Source organism: Glycine max, chromosome 16, assembly GCF_000004515.6.
Source record: "Glycine max cultivar Williams 82 chromosome 16, Glycine_max_v4.0, whole genome shotgun sequence".
In the NCBI taxonomy this organism is placed as follows: domain Eukaryota; kingdom Viridiplantae; phylum Streptophyta; class Magnoliopsida; order Fabales; family Fabaceae; genus Glycine; species Glycine max.
The window spans coordinates 9,944,037-9,964,122 of NC_038252.2; the positions used below are offsets into that span (position 1 = coordinate 9,944,037).

The 20,086-nt window shown below is 35.2% G+C and overlaps 2 protein-coding genes and 1 pseudogene across 2 annotated transcripts; 1 reads left to right on the forward strand and 2 right to left on the reverse strand.

Annotated features, from left to right (window-relative positions):
* Positions 1-629: 629 nt before the first annotated feature.
* LOC100804080 (disease resistance protein RUN1-like) lies at positions 630-6,337 on the reverse strand (annotated as a pseudogene).
* A 6,483-nt stretch (positions 6,338-12,820) lies between these two features.
* LOC100798587 (E3 ubiquitin-protein ligase CHIP) lies at positions 12,821-14,068 on the forward strand. The gene is made up of 4 exons (XM_041010427.1): positions 12,821-13,008; positions 13,211-13,364; positions 13,474-13,584; positions 13,672-14,068. The coding sequence occupies exons 1-4, from the start codon at positions 12,836-12,838 to the stop codon at positions 13,795-13,797; spliced, it is 564 nt and encodes a 187-aa protein (XP_040866361.1). The 5' UTR covers positions 12,821-12,835; the 3' UTR covers positions 13,798-14,068.
* Positions 14,069-15,638: 1,570 nt separating this feature from the next.
* LOC100817360 (disease resistance protein RPV1) lies at positions 15,639-19,744 on the reverse strand. Its single transcript, XM_041010426.1, has 6 exons — positions 19,397-19,744; positions 18,211-19,300; positions 17,768-18,043; positions 16,853-17,641; positions 15,889-16,355; positions 15,639-15,761 (listed from the first exon to the last, which is right to left on the reverse strand). Exons 1-6 carry the CDS (start codon positions 19,714-19,716, stop codon positions 15,713-15,715), a joined length of 2,991 nt encoding a protein of 996 aa, XP_040866360.1. The 5' UTR covers positions 19,717-19,744; the 3' UTR covers positions 15,639-15,712.
* Positions 19,745-20,086: the final 342 nt, after the last annotated feature.

Consider the following 20,086-nt stretch of genomic DNA (forward strand, 5'->3'; position numbering starts at 1 on the left):
CGTGCGGTTCATTCGTGGGTAGGCTGAAGGCAGGTAAGGATGAAGTTTTTTATTTAAAGAATAGCCGGGTAGGGTTGGGTCGGGTCGGCCCAACTCCTACCGCGGACAAAAACCCACGAAATCCGCCATTTCCGCCATTTCCGCCACCCCGCCACGACCGCCATGGCTATGGCGGCCGCCATGGCGCCGCCATCCCAAACCCGCAACGCCACCGCTATTCGGTGGCGTTTTTTCGAAATTCCGCCACGGAAAACCGCCATGGCGCCGCCATGGCCGCCATTTAACAACACTGGATCTTATCATTGAAAATGGTTTGATCCACTACTCTTCCTTGCTCCTTCCACCTATCTTTGACCTCATTAATCCCCTTATCTTCAGTTACTAACAATCTTTTCTAAATAGTTGGACTTCGTCTGTCAATAGGCCTAATACTCATCCCAATATCGACACCTTCTATACCCTCCACAACCAATCAATTTCTTAAAAGAGCTCCTTATCTACCATTTGTATTTAACTTTTACTTAGTTATCGAATTCTTAAAGTCAACCATTTGAGAGCACTGAACACTATGTTGACAGAATTCACTGAAGGCAAAAAAATTTCAGAAACAAGGGAAAGATGGAATGAAATAAATTGAAATCAAGTACACTGGGATTTAATTCAACAACACAAGGGATCCCGATTTGTTCCTAAAAAAGAGAGATGACTTACCAGAAGTCACACGTTACAATTTTCTTTATGAATCTAATGAGGGCATTTTCCTTTTGCTCGGGCGAAGGCTCTATTTCCATGTCAATTGATTCACCGTACGTCATATAGACAGCTGTCTTCTTCACCACCAATCTTTGCCCAAAAGTCACAAAAATCTCCACTTCGTCTCCAGGTCCCAAATGTGATATTATGCCCTGCCAATCTTCATCATTAAAGGAAATTACTGAGTCTCGCTTGTGTATCTGGATGGTGCACTTTGTGTAATTAACTATCAAGACACTAATTAGACATTCGGATGCCATGATTTCAGGGGTTGATAAATATACAACACATAGAATCATTCCCTTCAAGCGACAATCCTCAGGCACAGTGAAATACACGGAATGTCCCTCACTTATATGGGCCAACCAGTAGGGATAATTGTCAGCTGGGAGACAAACATCACAAGCCACGTTGGTTGCCAATTCCTGTAGCATGAGCTAAAAAGCTTAGTCATTTATGCTATTGTAATATATAAATGGACTTCTTCAATCATTATCTTGTCATTCCAAATCATCATAAATGGGATCTTTTAAGAAAATAACAACGTATTGCAAAAATTTAAACATTACTATAGTGTATCAATCAACGGTAGATCATTACTATACATTCGCTGTAGGACATAGAGGTCTTTCAATTTACATTCCAGTAATTCTTTTATGATCAATGGGAATATAACAAACATGGAGCAAGTATAGCAGAGAGTGGATATCAATTCCCTAGCGCTTAATATGACCATTGTCAATTGGCTTTTTGAGTATTAAAATAAGGTATTTTAAAATACAGCAATGTGTACAGAGGGGAAACAATATTAAAAAAAAAAGGTGTTGAAGTTTCCTTCAGATATTTCATTCGGGTTATTTAATGTTCTCTTAATTAACAGCCAAAATGAATATAGAAGTCAAGATAATAAAGATAAATAGAAGGAACCTTAGATATGCTATTGTTGAGAGTAGTGAAGACTTTCTTGTAAGTTCCAGTTCCAATTCCAATCAAATATGAATATGACCTCAAGGAATGCTTTGAAAATTGTGATATATATGGTGTCATTCGTAATTCAGTAAAATCTGAACCATTTATATCATCCAGAATTGTTCTGCATAGTTTAGATAGTTCAATTTGTGTGTCACATTGCACCAAAACACTGCGAAGATTTGAGAGGCTTCTAAACGTTGGTGCAAGATCACCAAAATAATTATTACGTATATCCATGGAAACTAGAGATGATGATGTGCCATAGAAATGACCAATATAAGATAGCGGATTCATTGTTGGTGACATCCAAGACCAAATGATAGAAGGAAAAACATTACGTGATCATCCTTCAAATCCACAAAGGGATATATATCCAATGCTTTTTGAGCTTACTATTGAAAAGGGCACTTGTTTCACAACAGTATTGTCAGCAATTAGAGTTGTCAAGGATTCCATCTGCACTATATCTTCTTCCAACTTGTCAATTTTTGAACAACCAGATAGGATCAGAATTTTCACAGATTTCAACTTATATACCTCTCTTGGGAGATTTCTTAAGCTTGTACAGCCCTTCAAATTTATCAAAATAAGATTGTGGAGATCTCCGATGGATTGGTGTACCTTGCACAAACTTGGACAATTTTTGAGAATGAGCTTTTCAAGACTTGTCAGTTTAGAAAAGTCAGGGGTTTCTGTCAAGTTCTTGGAGTGACTAAGATTGAGGAATTTTAGCCACGGCAAAACCTACAACAAATAGTTTTTGATAAAAGAATAATAGAAGAAAATAAAAAGGGAAATAGTGGTAAGTGGAAACTAATACTACTTTAAATAACCTATGAGTTTTAAATGAACATGGCATGTAACATATACCTGGGGTGTTTTCCAGAGTAGTCTAAGTTTACTGTATTTAAAATCAATCGCAATTACACCTTTCAGATGAAAGTTGTTAGGTATGTATTTTAAAGGAAACCCTCGCCAACAGATCCATTTCAGTTGCTTAGAAAGATACCCATAATTTCCAGAGAGTTGTACATGATCAAGTTGCAACAGTCTCAATTCCTTCATTTTCTCAAACGAATAAGCTTCGAAGCAATCTCTGCTGGTGAAATGTAATTTCATAGCCAATCCCTGAATAGTTTCTGTTCCCTGTGATGATAAGAGCAAAATAAATAAATAAAAAGATTAGGAAATCTCTATTATTAGCTCACAAGAAACTCATTTAAAGCTCAGCCCGACCACACATGTATTGCTCATGAAAAAATTGCAAATACTACCAAGTGTTAAAAGAAAATGTATACATAGAATTCACTTACAGTATTGTTTGTTAATACATCAAGTACATCCTTTTGAAACCATAATCGATGGCGCTTCCCAGGTTCAATTGTTGATCTTTCACTAACTATATCTCTTCCCATATCTCGGAGCAAAGGGTGCATTCCAAGTTTGTTGTTCTTTTCAACTTTTATGAGGCTACGCTCTATGAGAACTGTTATTCCAATACTGGCACATAGTCCACAGCCCTTTAGTATCTCTGTAACATAGGCTCTGTCTTTACCAATAAAGAAACAACATACATCAAGGAATATATCCTTTTCCATGTGATCACGTAAACCATCAAAGCTTATTCTTAATTTTTCTTGAACTTTATAATTGGGAATTTTCTTTAGTGTTGACAATACATCTTCCCATTCTTCTTTACTTCTCCAACGTAAGAAAGATCCAAGGACTTCAAGAGCTAGTGGTAGTCCTGCACAATAAGAAACTACATCAATTGAGAGTTTCTTCCAGTTTTCTGTTGGACTTGCTTCTCTAAAAGCATGCTTACTAAAAAGCTCAAGGGACTCATTTTCGTCCATTTCCATTATTTTCCATATATAGACTGCATGGTGATCTTTAAGTTCTTCAAGCAGGCGTAAATCTCTGGTTGTGATGATGAGTACACTTCCATGATCAATCCATTTACAATTTCCACATAGGGCTTTCAATTGTTCAGGCTCAGTCACATCATCAAGTATAATGAGAGCCCTTTCTCCAAAAAGTTTTCTCTCGATCATAGATATCCCCATGGCAACGCTATGTATCTTAACCTTTGTTTGTAGGACATCTGAAAGAAGTTTTTCTTGCAAATCAGTATGCCCTTTATTATTTGTTTCAATGAAACTTCGCCTGAATTTCTGACGACGAAATTTATTGTAGATGGATTTGGCCATGGTTGTTTTACCCAATCCTCCCATTCCCCAGATCCCTATAACACAACCTCTGCCTGATTGATCATCAACAAACTTAATCAGTTTTTGCACACGGGATTCTAATGCAACTGGAAAATCGGTAATTGACAATAAGTGCATGTCAAGTCATTCAATGATGTCCTCAACAATATATTTCACTACGTCAGCATCAGTCCTTCAATAATATGAAAAAAAGTGCATAAATTAGGAAAGGTGATTTACATTCGTTCTAAAATAATAAGAACCATGAAACTATAAAACATAGATATACCTGTAATTCCCTGAAACCCAACCAGGCAAATTTGCTGCCTCATTGAGTGCACTCTTCCAACTCTTCAACACATCGTTCTCCCCTTGCAATAAATATCTTTGTGCAAGTGCTTCCAAGCCTTGTCCAAAATCACCCCTTTGATGACGTACATCCGATGGATCAACATTGTAAAATATGGGTATAACCACATTGCCGTAAGTTCTATGGCATTCCATGATTTTGACCAGCTCATCAAGACACCATTTAGATGAAGCATAGTTATTGGAAAAAAAGGATGATGTGTATCTTAGACCCTTCTATGGCTCGCAATAGTGAGGGCATTATGCTTTCTCCCCTTTCAAGCTTTCATCCACGAAAGTGTTGACTCCCGCTTTTGAGAGATCGTCTATAAGGTGTGAGAGGACACCACTACGAATGTCTGTTCCTCTAAAGCTCAAGAACACGTCGTACTGCATGATCTGGGAGGATGAAGACGACATTGAGTCCCGGAAACGAATTCGAAACAATGCTTAGCTTAGAAATCACAATGCAACCATCCATTTGCTTCAATCATTTTTCAATTTGTATCAGGTTAATTACGTTAATATTTTTCAATTTGTACTAGGTTAAGTCACATGTTGACTTGTATTCCATCCAATAAAAATGCAATAAATATATTTAATTACTAATTTACCGGGATTAACGAAATTAGTTAATGCCAACAATAAGGTTGGATCAATTGGTGAGGAGCATTTACCATTCAACTTTTGCGTACAAGGTACTATCAGCTTGACTATAAAAACTGACTATATAGTTTATGACTCTATGTTCAGAGGAAGAAAGAAAACCAATTACAAGTATGAGGCTATGAAAGGAAGACATAGCTGAAGAGTCCAACAAATATCTCCTAGACATTTAATTAGTTATTTAGTGTGCTATGTCATGTATTTAAACACTTGAAGAACAACACAAAAAAAAAAAAACAAGAAAAACAAAATTAAGAACGATGAAAAGCAGAATTATTTAATGCCCATTAATTTTTAGTAACAGTTTCGTTTAAACACATGGGAGTAAGATCGATGTAGCTGGGCATCAACATATAGCACCCGACAGATACAGCATAATCAGGCGAATAAAAAGTGCAATTAATAGGAAATATCCTTTTTTTTCCCACCGAAATGGAAGTCTATCCTTTATCTAAAATATATCATTAGAGCATCGAAATATGTTGAACAAAAATAGATACCAGGTCATTGAATTGTTTGGCGGCTTGGCTTACAGCTCTTGCTGTCCTCATTCTCTCAGTAATTTTATTACTAAAGCGCTTTTGTTCTTCGATGGCGATTTTACGATCAATTAAAAAATTCTTCATCGGCCTTCAACAATTACAGTACACTTTTGCTTTGCTATGAGTAGTGTTATATTTTGTTGATACCTTCAGACACAGGTCACGTAAAATGGCATGTCGCTTCCCTGGTTTCTCCACAGTACTAATGACAAGTTTTGGCACCACCAACTTTGAATTGCAATTTCGTGGAAAGAGACTAAGAATGCAAACAAGAAAAAGCCACAGCAGAGTGTCAATTGCTGGGAGGGAATTCGAAGATTATGGCAGCTAGAACCGAGTGTCGGAGCATTATACAGAGAAAAAAAAGGAAGAGAGGTCGTACCTATTTGAGTAGAGGATCGCAGGCGGCAGAAATCTGTGACGGAGCAGATCCGACGCCAGTGGCAGCAGATCAAACCTGAGAATATATGTGTGCTGCGGTTCTGAGGCTGTGTGTGGGGGCGTTGACTGAGTGAGAGAGTGATGCTTTTAGGTTCTGAGGTTTGTTAATTATTTCACTGCGTATTCTCAGAAAAAATGTTCTACTAATAAAGTCAGCAATGGTGCATCAGAAACGCGGTAAGGATGCTTATTTAGATAAAAATAAATCAACAATAACCACCAAAATGCGTAAAGATACCAATTACTTGAACATTTTTATTGGGAGATTGCTATTCTCAACCAAAATACTGCTATTTACACCCTCTACTTTTAAAATTTTGAAGAAAAAGCAAAAAATCTATTAATGTTTTAATTACATTAGGATTTACGGTCAGCCAAGTGTAACCGAATTCCAATTGTAATACTGAACCGAAACTCAGGTCATCTCCCAAGGGAATATTACAAGAATGAATATTTAAATTAAAACCTTTCGGATAAAAATATTTTTGTGTTTTTATATTTTAAACTACCTAAAACTAAAACTAATCAAAACAAAACATAAAAGATATATTTTTCTAGAGAGAGTACTCTCAGTATAGATCCTCCTCTTGAGACTCACATAATATCTAGCCTCAACATACTTGTTGAACAACCTCTCATCATCGTTAGCATGTTCATATCACACTTGAGATTGTTGAGAGTTGAAGTTTCAGGAGCTTTCCTTGAAGGAGTACCTTCATCTGGTTGCTTCCTCTTCTTAGAGGAAGTTGACTCCTTGTATGACTGACTCTTTGTCTTTGCCATTTGCAAAATTACAACACAAACAAAGGATACACAATTTCTAGCTTGTTAGTAAAGAATGAGCATTGAAAAATTTAAACCAAGAGAAGTTATAAAGAGCATTTTTTGCATTAGTTGGTCATTTTGCTATAATAAAATAAAATCTTGCCATTGAAAAATTGACCCTGAAACTCTTCAAGCCTGTGGAACTGCATTCGGCAAAGCAAAACATACACTTGCCATGGTGATTTGGACCCCTGAAGTTAAAATAGCCCCTAGAAATCATTTCACTTTGGCAAATGATAGTCTCATTGTAGCTAAATGGATCTTGAAAGCAAAGAAAATCTTTGGAAGTCCTTTCACCTTGGCGAAATGAATTCTAACCATAGCAAAAATGACCTCTATAGATTTATCAGTCTCTGCGATTCATTTTGCTAAAGCGAAAGCATGGGTTTCCATGGTGACCGCAAACTTAAGATCAGACTATGAACTGTAGAAATAAACAATGAAAGTACTGGAAAGAAGGCAATGTGGTAAGTCTTCTATACTATCCTCTCTTTTTTTAAAACAAAACTGTAACATCCCATTTTCGTAAATAAAATTTCAGAGAATGATGATGTTTCATAATTAAATAAATAAAGAAAAATAATTATAATAAAATAATGGTTTGAGAGAAAATAAAAAAAAGGTATTTTATTTATTCATTTGATAGAGAATAAAATAAAGTTTTTTTTATAAAATAATAAAAATAAATAAATAAAGTAAATAATAAGTTGTAAGTACCCTAAGTATAAGTAGAGACATGTTAAGTCAGTTTTTTAGACTGACGATGCCTCATCTTTTTCTCATTTTCGTTTTTCTCTCTTCTCTTCCCAAAATCCTTTCTTTTTCTCACAGACCACTAAACCTGTCTAATAAAAATGACAATCTCGGATTCATTTATCGTTGGATTGTCATGAAATGTAATCACCAAGTTCGAAACTCAATTATGAGCATTCTCACCGTTAGGAATTACGAAATTATGTCGGAGCTGAGAGAAATATTGTTCGCATTGTGACTTTTTCTTTTCCCGCAGAAACCCAGAGCTGTCTCGGTAAAGTTACAATTCCGGATTTGTTAACCGTTGGATTTTATTGAAATTTTGATATGTTGTTTGGAATTTATTTCCGCACACCTTTACCATTGGGATTTGCGAGATTTTGTTCATGGAGATAGAAATAGTAATCGCGCAAAGACAGTACAAATGAAGACTTGAATCCTTTCTCTGTCCCTCCGACGTTTGGGAACTCTATCAGAGCAGTCAGAGAAAAAATTGGAGGAATCTCAGGGAACCGCTAGAGATGCCACTATCACTGTCGGAAGACACATGAGCCCGCTTAGAGGTAAGGATGTGTTATTCACAATTGGGGATTAGTGAGAACATGTGTAGGGATCCTTAGAGGATTGAATTGGGGTTTTATTTTGGGATATTTATTAAATTGCAATTTTTCCTTTATGATTGTAAATAAAATATCGATGTTCTGATGAGAATTGCTTGATAATTTGTGCTCTTGATATTTGTATATTTTGACCTATGATTTTGATATAATTGTGTAATATTATTTGAGGGATTTTACTCCCCAGGTTGTGATAGTCTTTTGTATAAATTGTTATATTGAGGATATGAAATGGTGATTCAAATTGTGAGTATGTGATGAATTGAACATGTGATGAATGATAAAATACATGTATATTGAGATGTGTATTGTGTTGTGAGCTATGAATTGTGCAATCACACAACTATAAGACCTTTTAAGGGCGACGAGTTTTGCGCGACGAGTATTGTGATGAGATCCATTGTGAGAACCCGACGAGTTTAATCACAATCGCAACGAGTTAAAATGATTTTGAAAATAATTGAGTAGTTGTGTGTGTTGCATAGTTCATAGGTAAAGTGCGTATGATTCATGAATTGAGATCGAGTGTTTGTGATAAATTGAGTATGCATGTGATTGAGATGTTGTGTGCATTGAGTTGTAAACTGTGGATTGTACAATTACACGACTATAAGACCCTTTAAGGGAGACGAGTTAATGTTAAGTCCTTTTAAGGACGATGAGTTAATGCTAAGACCCTTTAAGGGCAACGAGTTAACGCTAAGACCCTTAAAGGGCGACGAGTTAAAAATATTTGAGAACAATTGAGGAGTTGTGTGTTTTGTACAGTTCATAGATAGAGTTTGTGTGCTAAAATGTTTTCTAGGTTGGACCTGAATCAGGAGGGAGAGGCCCTGACGGACTCTTCGGAGTGTAGGCCTTGGGGGTTACCCGGTTTGAGTGCTCCTTTAAGCATGTGCCGATCACACATGGTTGGAGCATTCTCGCAAAACACTGTGACCTTGACTGGTCTCACTATGATATTACCTAGTGAGAGTGACTTGACTTGCTAGTGTGTGGTTTGTCTTGTCATGTACTCCTAGGCGCTCGACGAGGTTTTTCACTGACATTGTACCACATTGCATATAGGATTGAGTCTTAGTGTATCTGCTGCATAATGCTTGTGTATTGTTCTATATTGATAGATTTGATGATATTGTGTTTTGATTATTGAGTATGCGAATGTTGTGAAAACGAGTGAGACGTGTGATGAAATAACGTGTGTTATGCTCAAGTAAATTGTATTTTGTTATATAATATTTATACCTATATGTTGTCTTATTTTTCTCTATTATTTAGGAATGTGATAACTCACTCTCTGTGTGTTGTTTGTGTTTGGATCCTGTGATGATCTTGAACTTTGTGTTCGGGGGAGCAGATGACTAGGTGAATTGTTTTAAGGAACCTTAAGCTGAAGGACGTCGGGACACAATGTTCTGATAGGATGTGACATTAGGGTATAAGGTTCTATATTGATTGTATGAGCTCTTGGACAACCTTGTTTTGAGCCGAAATGAATTATTAATTATTTGAACAAGTTTTATTATGGTGTTAGAAAAGTGAATGTAAGCCTTTTACCCTTTTAAAAGGCTTGTATTTAAATGTATTTCAAAAAAACTTTTAATTAAATTTGATCTCTTATTTCTTTTATTTATTTATACACACACACACACACACTTAAACTATTTTTGTTTAATTTCACCATGGCGACTAGAATCCTCGCCTTGGAAAAATCACTTCTGACATGGTTATGCAGAACCAATCACAAAAATTCCAACACAAACACCAACAAGCATCAACTACAGAACTTCCTAAACTAACCTATCTACAAATCTAGGGTTTAAGATCCCTAATTCCTATCGTAGAATTCAGGAAAAATCCTAAAACCTAAATCTAAGCAATGTAAAAAGCACTTTATGTATAATTGTTTTTTGCTATTTCTCAAATATTCATTGTTTACCAACTAAAGAAATAGCAAAATAAACCAAAACAACTAATAGAGAACTTACTTGAATAGCGATTGAATGAAAATGAAAATGGAAAGTGAAATGAAATGACAAAAAGTGGTGAAAGGTGTGAGCGTAGTGAGGTGATTTGAGTAAGGAAATGATGAGAATGGATCAGGGATTAGGGTTCTCCTTTGAGAAAGCTCTTGAGCCAAATTATGTGTGTGAGTAAAAATGAAAGATTAAAAGAGGGAAAAATATTTTAGTTACCCTCACTTTCTAAATTTTCATTGCAGCGAAATGTTAATTCTCCACAATGATTGTGGTACATCTAATCCAATAAACTCATGTCCACTTTTGCTACAGTGAATTGTCACTTTTCTTTGGCAAAAATGGGTGCATAAATTCAATTGGACCAAATGTGATCCAATTGGCCAAATAAATTTCATACAATTTTCACTTCAACAAGTTGTCAATTTGCTTTGGCAAAAATGGGTAGAAATACTCAGGTCAAATACCACATATTTATATTTATTTTGTTTTTTTATTAATTTTTTATTTTGTTTACAATTACAAAGCTCTCGCTTGTGCAAGATCCCTCTCTGCCAGAGCGAGCTTACAGGCAAAGAGTGCTTCACCTCTATGAGTCAATTTCGCTATGGTGAGATCCCTCTCTGCCAAAGCAAAATGGCTTATTGTGGGTATCTTGAGACTAAGATGACCATTTGCCATGGAGAGATTGACAAGTGCCATATTTTAGTTAGTTTTGGGATTAGAATGTTAGCACTTATCTTTTGATTTTAATACTTTTCTTATAAACTTACCTTAATTTCTAGTTGTTTTATATATTGTATATTTATAAATGTTTTTGTTTAAATATGGAAGATTCATCCGTAATTTCTTATGTTCTAATGGTTGTATGTTGGATCCAAAAATCATGCCGAGATGAAGAGTAAAAGGGTCATTTTTGAAGAATTTTAGAGTGCCACTCGCTCGGGCTAGCAATCGACTCGCTTGGGCTAGTGAGATTACTTCAACTTGAAGGAACCAACTTGCTTGGGCGAGTTGGTCTGACACATTTTGGACCATTTTGTTTAAATAGCCATGAAAAAGGAGAAACCAGTAGCTATGTAGTGTAGAAACCAAAGGAAGAAGCACAAACAAAGAGAGAGAAAAGAGAAAAGGCAGAGCTGGAGCTGCAAAGAAGTGGATGTGGGTCGCATCCTTCATCATTTCTTCTGTTGATCTTGTGCTCTACACAATGATCGACTAGTTTCTCCGAAGGATTGGATGTAATTTTTGTACATTTATGTATCTTTTTTGATATTCTATATAATATATATGAATCTTTTCTACTCATTAGTGGTGATTTCATTATGTTCATAATGCTTGATTCTATTTGATCACTAGTTTCATGAAATTGAATTTCAAGTTTGACTCGAAATTACTCTTAGAATTTGAATTGAATGAATTTACTCTTTACGTTACGTTACTAGGAATAGAGTATAACATTTTGATTGTAAATAACATGAGATTATGAGTGTAATGCTGAGATTTTTATTTCACATGTGAGGAATCGATATTCAGTTAATATTCTTAGGATTCTTAAATGTGAGGGATCGATTCAGGGGTGATTTAATGTGTACATCAGCATTGTTAGAAAATGATTCATATGTATTGATACTATTTGGATATTGAGGGTATGAACAATGAAGTTCAATCCTACGTTTATTTTGAATTAATTAATTTCATTTTACTTGTTTTTGTAATTTTACATATTTCCGACGCACTAATTCTGTTATTTCTGCTACTTTCATTATTTCTATTAAACCCATGAGGTTTCGATTGAATTTGTTGTACATAACTATTGAATTGTTTACTTTTATTTTGAGAAATCGAGTAACTCAAGTCCCGTGGAGATGACCTCTTTTATAAAATCTATAACCTATGACGACATTGGTATGTTTGCCAATAGTCTAACAAGTTTCTGGCTTCGTTGTTGGGGACTTGAGTTGCTCACTTAGTTAAGATTTAATTTTTCATTTTAATAGGTCATTTTCCTTATTTCAGTTATTTATTTAATTTTGATTTTCTATAAATTCTCTCATGTTATATTTTATTTTCCCTAACCTTGGTGCTTACGACTTATTGTAGTTTGTTCCTTTTTCTTTATCCAAGGCAAATTTTCTGCAGATAAATTGTTATTTGATCCAAAAATTGTCAAGACTAAAAGGAAGAACATGACAAAAAAGAAAAAAGCAACCACTAAGCCATCTGGTGAATCTTCCGCTATTGGTTCTCCTTTACCAGAAAGGCCACTTGTAATTGATATTATGGCTAATAGAGGAGGGGAAAGAAATAGAACACCAAGGAGGACTCTTGGTGACTATGCTTATCAATAAGAACCAAAACATTAAAACAACAGTCATTCCTCCTTTTGGTAACAAGGTTTTGGAGTTGAAGCCAACATTGCTCGGTTGGATTGGTTCACACCCTTTTGCTGGAATGGATCATGAAGATCCATACATATATTTGTCTACCTTCATGGAGTTATGTAGTACCATGGGAGCTTTTGATGAAGATGTTGAAGTTGTCTACCTCAGAGCTTTCTCATTCTCCTTGACAGGTAAAGTAAAGGCATGGCTCCAATCACATCCAAAAAAAAGTCTCAACACTTGGGAAGAAGTGAAGGAAAAATAAAATTGTTCTACCTTCCGAGCTGATGATCTTTTCTAAGATATTAACAGTGATTTTATCTTCTTTTTCTTAATTTCATTTCAAAAATGTTTGATGATTCTCGTATTGTTTGTGATCATAATAAGGCTTTGGATCTTGGAAGAGGTGCCAATCCCAAGGGCTATATGGTAGAAGAAATATGGCAAGAGCTTGCAAAGGCAAAACACCTTGAGTGGGAACGATCATCGTCCAAACGATCATGGGAATTGCAGAGCTTGAAGTATGTTTTTTTGGTGATTGTCAGACCTATTATTAGAGGGTTCTTTATCAATGATTGCAATTCTTTTGTCCGTATCATATTTGTTATTACCTAATGCATGATTTGTTTTATGTTTTCCTCCTATCTATTATTTTTTGTTCAGTGATTATTATTTATAGTGTCCTGTGGCAAGTGTCGTCATAAAATGTGTTAAATGTCTCAGAGAAGCTTGTGAGTCGGCTTTGAAGGAAAAACATTTTCTTGATTACTCCCAAATGGAAGGATTTGTGGATGACGCTACTACTTCCCATTCAGAACAATTAGAGGCTTTAGAAAAAGTCTTCAATACAACTGCAGAGGCTGACACACCTACCGAGGTGTGCATATGGCTTGTTTTTTTAATTCTATCTTCATCAAATCTTTTTTAGTGGTGCCCGGGAGATTCCCATCTTATTAATCACACAGATTGGGTTGTTGAGTTTATAGGTGCCAGATTATTTGTGCTGTAGAATCACACTCGACATTTTTCATGATCCTGTTATCACTCCAAGTGGACTTACATATGAGAGAGCTGTGATTCTTGAACATCTTCAGAAGGTAACCTGATTTGTATGTTTCATCTTCTTTATTGAATGTTTTCCACTTCAATGAAGTCAATGTGCAATAATTCAACTTCTTAAACAGGTTGGTAAATTCGACCCAATCACACGAGAACCCCTTGATCCATCACAGTTAGTGCCAAACTTGGCCATTAAGGAAGCGGTGGAGGCATTCTTGGACAAACATGGATGGGCCTACAAGATAGATTAACGAAAGATCACGTTGCAACAATGTCTTGGTAGGTTTGTCTGTTGAGCAAAGCAGCAGGATATTGTGTTCTACAAGTGTGGCCAAAGTTGTTTGCTTTAATTGTTAATTATGTATGCAGTTTCCTGGGGGCCTGACTTTTGAACATCTTATTATGAAGTATATATATGCATGGTTGACTGTCATACATTGTGTAAATATAGTAGTATACATACCAATGCCTGATGAGACTAGTTTCATTTGTCTCATAAAATCAAAATTATTTAACCCATCATAAGATTTTTTTGGCATTTTTGACAGTTTAAAGTATTTCATACTTTTCCCTAAAAACAAAATTACTTCATACATGGAAGATAAATTTATTTTACTTACTGCACTATATATATACGTTATTTTCATTTATGTATTTATATTTCTTATTTCATAGTCTTTTACATTCGAAGATTGCATTTCAGGTTAAAGAAAAATTTATTGAATGTTAACCAGGAATTTTTTTTAATGTTAAATTCATATAAAATTCGATTCATACAAAATCTAACAATACTTCGTGTACAAGTTCAAACATTTGTCCAAAATCTTAAAAGTTGACATTTCTGCGAAGTTCAATTTAAACGAATCAAATTCTTACTAATCAAATAGTTGATCAAAGATACCGAATTGAGATTTTGACTTAATTCATGCCTTTAAGTTGAAATTTGATTTGTAATTGCTAATCAAATTCGTAATGAACAAATCAATTGCTTCACATCCCTTAAAATTGAAAGGTCTGAAAGACAAGTCAAAATGAAACAGAGGCAATGCCTAAAACAAAGGCATGAAATTGCAACCCAACTTTGGTTGTCTCTAAGCCAGTCACAGTAGTTGAGAAAAATTAAAATGTTTTAATAGAAACAATGTGATTATTGAGGAGCATGTTAATTAAGACTAGCATCATTGTGTTGTCAGTGAAAACAAATCGATGTACCAGCTAAAAGCTTCAACACGATTCCAAAATAATGTTTAAGCGATTGACGTTAGAAAATGAGATCTGCTTCCTAACAATGGAATTCCCAAGTCACTCAAAAAAGGACTTAGTGTTGGTGAAGTAGTTCATCAAGAAACTAACTCAAAAACGGTAAAGGGACTTGAAAAGCTGAAAATAATAGAAAGCTAATAAATTGTGAAAAGATAATATCTGGAAATAAAATAAATTCATTTGAATTTGAGTTGAAGGTCTTTTTCCAGTTACAATTTCAAATATTTATAGACTAATGTATTGATTCACATAAATTGGGATCTTATCATTGAAAATGGTTTGATCCACTACTCTTCCTTGCTCCTTCCACCTAGCTTTGACCTCATTAATCCCCCTATCTTCAGTTACTAACAATCTTTTCTAAATAGTTGGGCTTCGTCTGTCATTCTGTCAATAGACCTAATACTCATCCCAATATCGACACCTTCTATACCCTCGACAACTAATCAATTTCTTAAAAGAGCTCCTTATCTACCATTTGTATTTAATTTTTACTTAGTTATCGAATTCTTAAAGTCAGCCATTTGTATTTTCAACAACATTCTATTTTTTTGTCCTATGCAATTAATGTAGAGGATATTTTAGGAAACTAACTTTTCTATTGAAACTATCAAAATTAAGTGATATTAACTAATTTTCTAAGTGGATGTGATTCAATTTTTTTTTCTTATATTTCAATCCGGCAATATGTACTTTTTAATACTTCTGACTATAAAACTACCATAAAATTGGTTAACAATGCAAAACATGAATCATAACATCCGAACATTGGCAACCTTGACTTTTGATTGCAATATATATGCATATGGAAGGCATAATCATCTTGTTCAGAGTGCTTTGTTATTACTGAGAACATTTTTCTACTCGTGTCTTAATTTGCCATCGTTTCGGGGATTCGAGCATCTACCTTGAGTTCAGTTGAGAGCACTGAAAACTATGTTGACAGAATTCACTGAAGGCAAAAATATTTCAGAAACAAGGGAAAGATGGAAAGAAATAAATTGAAATCAAGGACACTAGGATTTAATTCAATAACACAAGGGATCCCGACTTGTTCCTAAAAAAGAGAGATGACTTACCAGAAGTCACACATTACAATTTTCTTTATGAATCTAATGAGGGCATTTTCCTTTTGCTCGGACGAAGGCTCTATTTCCATGTCAATTGATTCACCGTACGTCAAATAGACAGCTGTGTTCTTCACCACCAATCTGTGCCCAAAAGTCACAAAAATCTCCACTTCGTCTCCAGGTCCCAAATGTGATATTATGCCCTGCCAATCTTCATCATTAAAGGAAATTACTGTGTCTCGCTTGTGTATCTGGATGGTGCACTTTGTGTAATTAACTATCAAGACACTAATTAGACATTCGGTTGCCATGATTTCAGGGGTTGATAAATATACAACACATAGAATCATTCCCTTCAAGCGACAATCCTCAGGCACAGTGAAATACACGGAATGTCCCTCACTTGTATGGGCCAACCAGTAGGGATAATTGTCAGCTGGCAGAGAAACATCACAAGCCACGTTGGTTGCCAATTCCTGTAGCATGAGCTAAAAAGCTTAGTCATTTATGCTATTGTAATATATAAATGGACTTCTTCAATCATTATCTTGTCATTCCAAATCATCATAAATGGGATCTTTTAAGAAAATAACAACGTATTGCAAAAATTTAAACATTACTATAGAGTATCAATCAACGGTAGATCATTACTATACATTCGCTGTATGACATAGAGGTCTTTTACATTCCAGTAATTCTTTTATGATCAATGGGAATATAACAAATATGAAGCAAGTATAGCAGAGAGTGGATATCAATTCCCTAGCGCTTAATATGACCATTGTCACTTGGCTTTTTGAGTATTAAAATAAGGTATTTTAAAATACAGCAATGTGTACAGAGGGGAAACAATATTAAAAAAAAAAGGTGTTGAAGTTTCCTTCAGATATTTCATTCGGGTTATTTAATGTTCTCTTAATTAACAGCCAAAATGAATATAGAAGTCAAGATAATAAAGATAAATAGAAGGAACCTTAGATATGCTATTGTTGAGAGTAGTGAAGACTTCTTGGTAAGTTCCTGTTCCAGTTCCAATTCCAATCAAATATGACCTCAAGGAATGCTTTGAAAATTGTGATATATATGGTGTCATTCGTAATTCAGTAAAATCTGAACCATTTATATCATCCAGAATTGTTCTGCATAGTTTAGATAGTTCAATTTGCGTGTCACATTGCACCAAAACACTGCGAAGATTTGATAGGCTTGTAAACGTTGGTGCAAGATCACCAAAATTATTATTACGTATATCCATGGAAACTAGAGATGATGATGTGCCATAGAAATGACCAATATAAGATAGCGGATTCATTGTTGGTGACATCCAAGACCAAATGATAGAAGGAAAAACATTACGTGATAATCCTTCAAATCCACAAAGGGATATATATCCAATGCTTTTTGAGCTTACTATTGAAAAGGGCACTTGTTTCACAACAGTATTGTCAGCAATTAGAGTTGTCAAGGATTCCATCTGCACTATATCTTCTTCCAACTTGTCAATTTTTGAACAACCAGATAGGATCAGAATTTTCACAGATTTCAACTTATATACCTCTCTTGGGAGATTTCTTAAGCTTGTACAGCCCTTCAAATTTATCAAAATAAGATTGTGGAGATCTCCGATGGATTGGTGTACCTTGCACAAACTTGGACAATTTTTGAGAATGAGCTTTTCAAGACTTGTCAGTTTAGAAAAGTCAGGGGTTTCTGTCAAGTTCTTGGAGTGACTAAGATTGAGGAATTTTAGCCACGGCAAAACCTACAACAAATAGTTTTTGATAAAAGAATAATAGAAGAAAATAAAAAGGGAAATAGTGGTAAGTGGAAACTAATACTACTTTAAATAACCTATGAGTTTTAGATGAACATGGCATGTAACATATACCTGGGGTGTTTTCCAGAGTAGTCTAAGTTTACTGTATTTAAAATCAATCGCAATTACACCTTTCAGATGAAAGTTGTTAGGTATGTATTTTAAAGGAAACCCTCGCCAACAGATCCATTTCAGTTGCTTAGAAAGATACCCATAATTTCCAGAGAGTTGTACATGATCAAGTTGCAACAGTCTCAATTCCTTCATTTTCTCAAACGAATAAGCTTCGAAGCAATCTCTGCTGGTGAAATGTAATTTCATAGCCAATCCCTGAATAGTTTCTGTTCCCTGTGATGATAAGAGCAAAATAAATAAATAAAAAGATTAGGAAATCTCTATTATTAGCTCACAAGAAACTCATTTAAAGCTCAGCCCGACCACACATGTATTGCTCATGAAAAAATTGCAAATACTACCAAGTGTTAAAAGAAAATGTATACATAGAATTCACTTACAGTATTGTTTGTTAATACATCAAGTACATCCTTTTGAAACCATAATCGATGGCGCTTCCCAGGTTCAATTGTTGATCTTTCACTAACTATATCTCTTCCCATATCTCGGAGCAAAGGGTGCATTCCAAGTTTGTTGTTCTTTTCAACTTTTATGAGGCTACGCTCTATGAGAACTGTTATTCCAAAACTGGCACATAGTCCACAGCCCTTTAGTATCTCTGTAACATAGGCTCTGTCTTTACCAATAAAGAAACAACATACATCAAGGAATATATCCTTTTCCATGTGATTACGTAAACCATCAAAGCTTATTCTTAATTTTTTTTGAACAAGATGATCGGGAATTTTCTTTAGTGTTGACAATACATCTTCCCATTCTTCTTTACTCCTCCAACGTAAGAAAGATCCAAGGACTTCAAGAGCTAGTGGTAGTCCTGCACAATAAGAAACTACATCAATTGAGAGTTTCTTCCAGTTTTCTGTTGGACTTGCTTCTCTAAAAGCATGCTTACTAAAAAGCTCAAGGGACTCATTTTCGTCCATTTCCATTATTTTCCATATATAGACTGCATGGTGATCTTTAAGTTCTTCAAGCAGGCGTAAATCTCTGGTTGTGATGATGAGTACACTTCCATGATCAATCCATTTACAATTTCCACATAGGGTTTTCAATTGTTCAAACTCAGTCACATCATCAAGTATAATGAGAGCCCTTTCTCCAAAAAGTTTTCTCTCGATCATAGATATCCCCATGGCAACGCTATGTATCTTAACCTTTGTTTGTAGGACATCTGAAAGAAGTTTTACTTGCAAATCAGTATGCCCTTTATTATTTGTTTCAATGAAACTTCGCCTGAATTTCTGACGACGAAATTTATTGTAGATGGATTTGGCCATGGTTGTTTTACCCAATCCTCCCATTCCCCAGATCCCTATAACACAACCTCTGCCTGATTGATCATCAAGAAACTTAATCAGTTTTTGCACACGGGATTCTAATCCAACTGGAAAATCGGTAATTGACAATAAGTGCATGTCAAGTTTTACAATGATGTCCTCAACAATATCTTTCACTAGGTCAGCATCAGTCCTTCAATAATATGAAAAAAAGTGCATAAATTAGGAAAGGTGATTTACATTCGTTCTAAAACAATAAGAATCATGAAACTATAAAGCATAGATATACCTGTAATTCCTTGAAACCCAACCAGCCAAATTTGCTGCCTCATTGAGTGCACTCTTCCAACTCTTCAACACATCGTTCTCCCTTTGCAATAAATATCTTTGTGCAAGTGCTTCCAAGCCTTGTCCAAAATCACCCCTTTGATGACGTACATCCGATGGATCAACATTGTAAAATACGGGTAAAACCTCTTTGCCGTAAGTTCTATGGCATTCCATGATTTTGACCAGCTCATCAAGACACCATTTAGATGAAGCATAGTTATTGGAAAAAAGGATGATGTGTATCTTAGACCCTTCTATGGCTCGCAATAGTGAGGGCATTATGCTTTCTCCCCTTTCAAGCTTTTCATCTTGGCTAAAAAATTTGGCTCCACAAATTAAATTTCAATTCAAGTGAAATTTGAATAGAAATTTAAATTTCCCTCCAATTTTGTGTGACACTAAGGCTATAAATAGAGGCCATGTGTATGTATTTTTTTTAACTTTGATCATTTGAGAATTAAACTTCAAACTTCAAACCTTTTTTGAGGCACCAAATTTCATGCTCCTTCTCTCCCTCTCCCTCCATTCATCTTCTCTTATCTTCAAGCTCTTATCCATGGCTTCCTATGGTGGTGAGCTTCTTCTAGACTCATCTTGTCCTTAAAGTGGCATCTCCAATCATCCTTCCCCTTCTCCATTCCGCTGCCAT

Coding starts and splice junctions, on each gene's coding strand:
- LOC100798587 (XM_041010427.1), top strand. CDS start 12,836: ATGTTTGATGATTCTCGTATTGTTTGTGATCATAATAAGGCTTTGGAT. Junction 13,009..13,210: donor TGGGAATTGCAGAGCTTGAA/GTATGTTTTTTT, acceptor TAAATGTCTCAG/AGAAGCTTGTGAGTCGGCTT. Junction 13,365..13,473: donor AGGCTGACACACCTACCGAG/GTGTGCATATGG, acceptor TTGAGTTTATAG/GTGCCAGATTATTTGTGCTG.
- LOC100817360 (XM_041010426.1), bottom strand. CDS start 19,716: ATGCCCTCACTATTGCGAGCCATAGAAGGGTCTAAGATACACATCATC. Junction 17,642..17,767: donor TACTCTGGAAAACACCCCAG/GTATATGTTACA, acceptor TATTTGTTGTAG/GTTTTGCCGTGGCTAAAATT. Junction 15,762..15,888: donor ATTGTAATGTGTGACTTCTG/GTAAGTCATCTC, acceptor TTTTGCCTTCAG/TGAATTCTGTCAACATAGTT.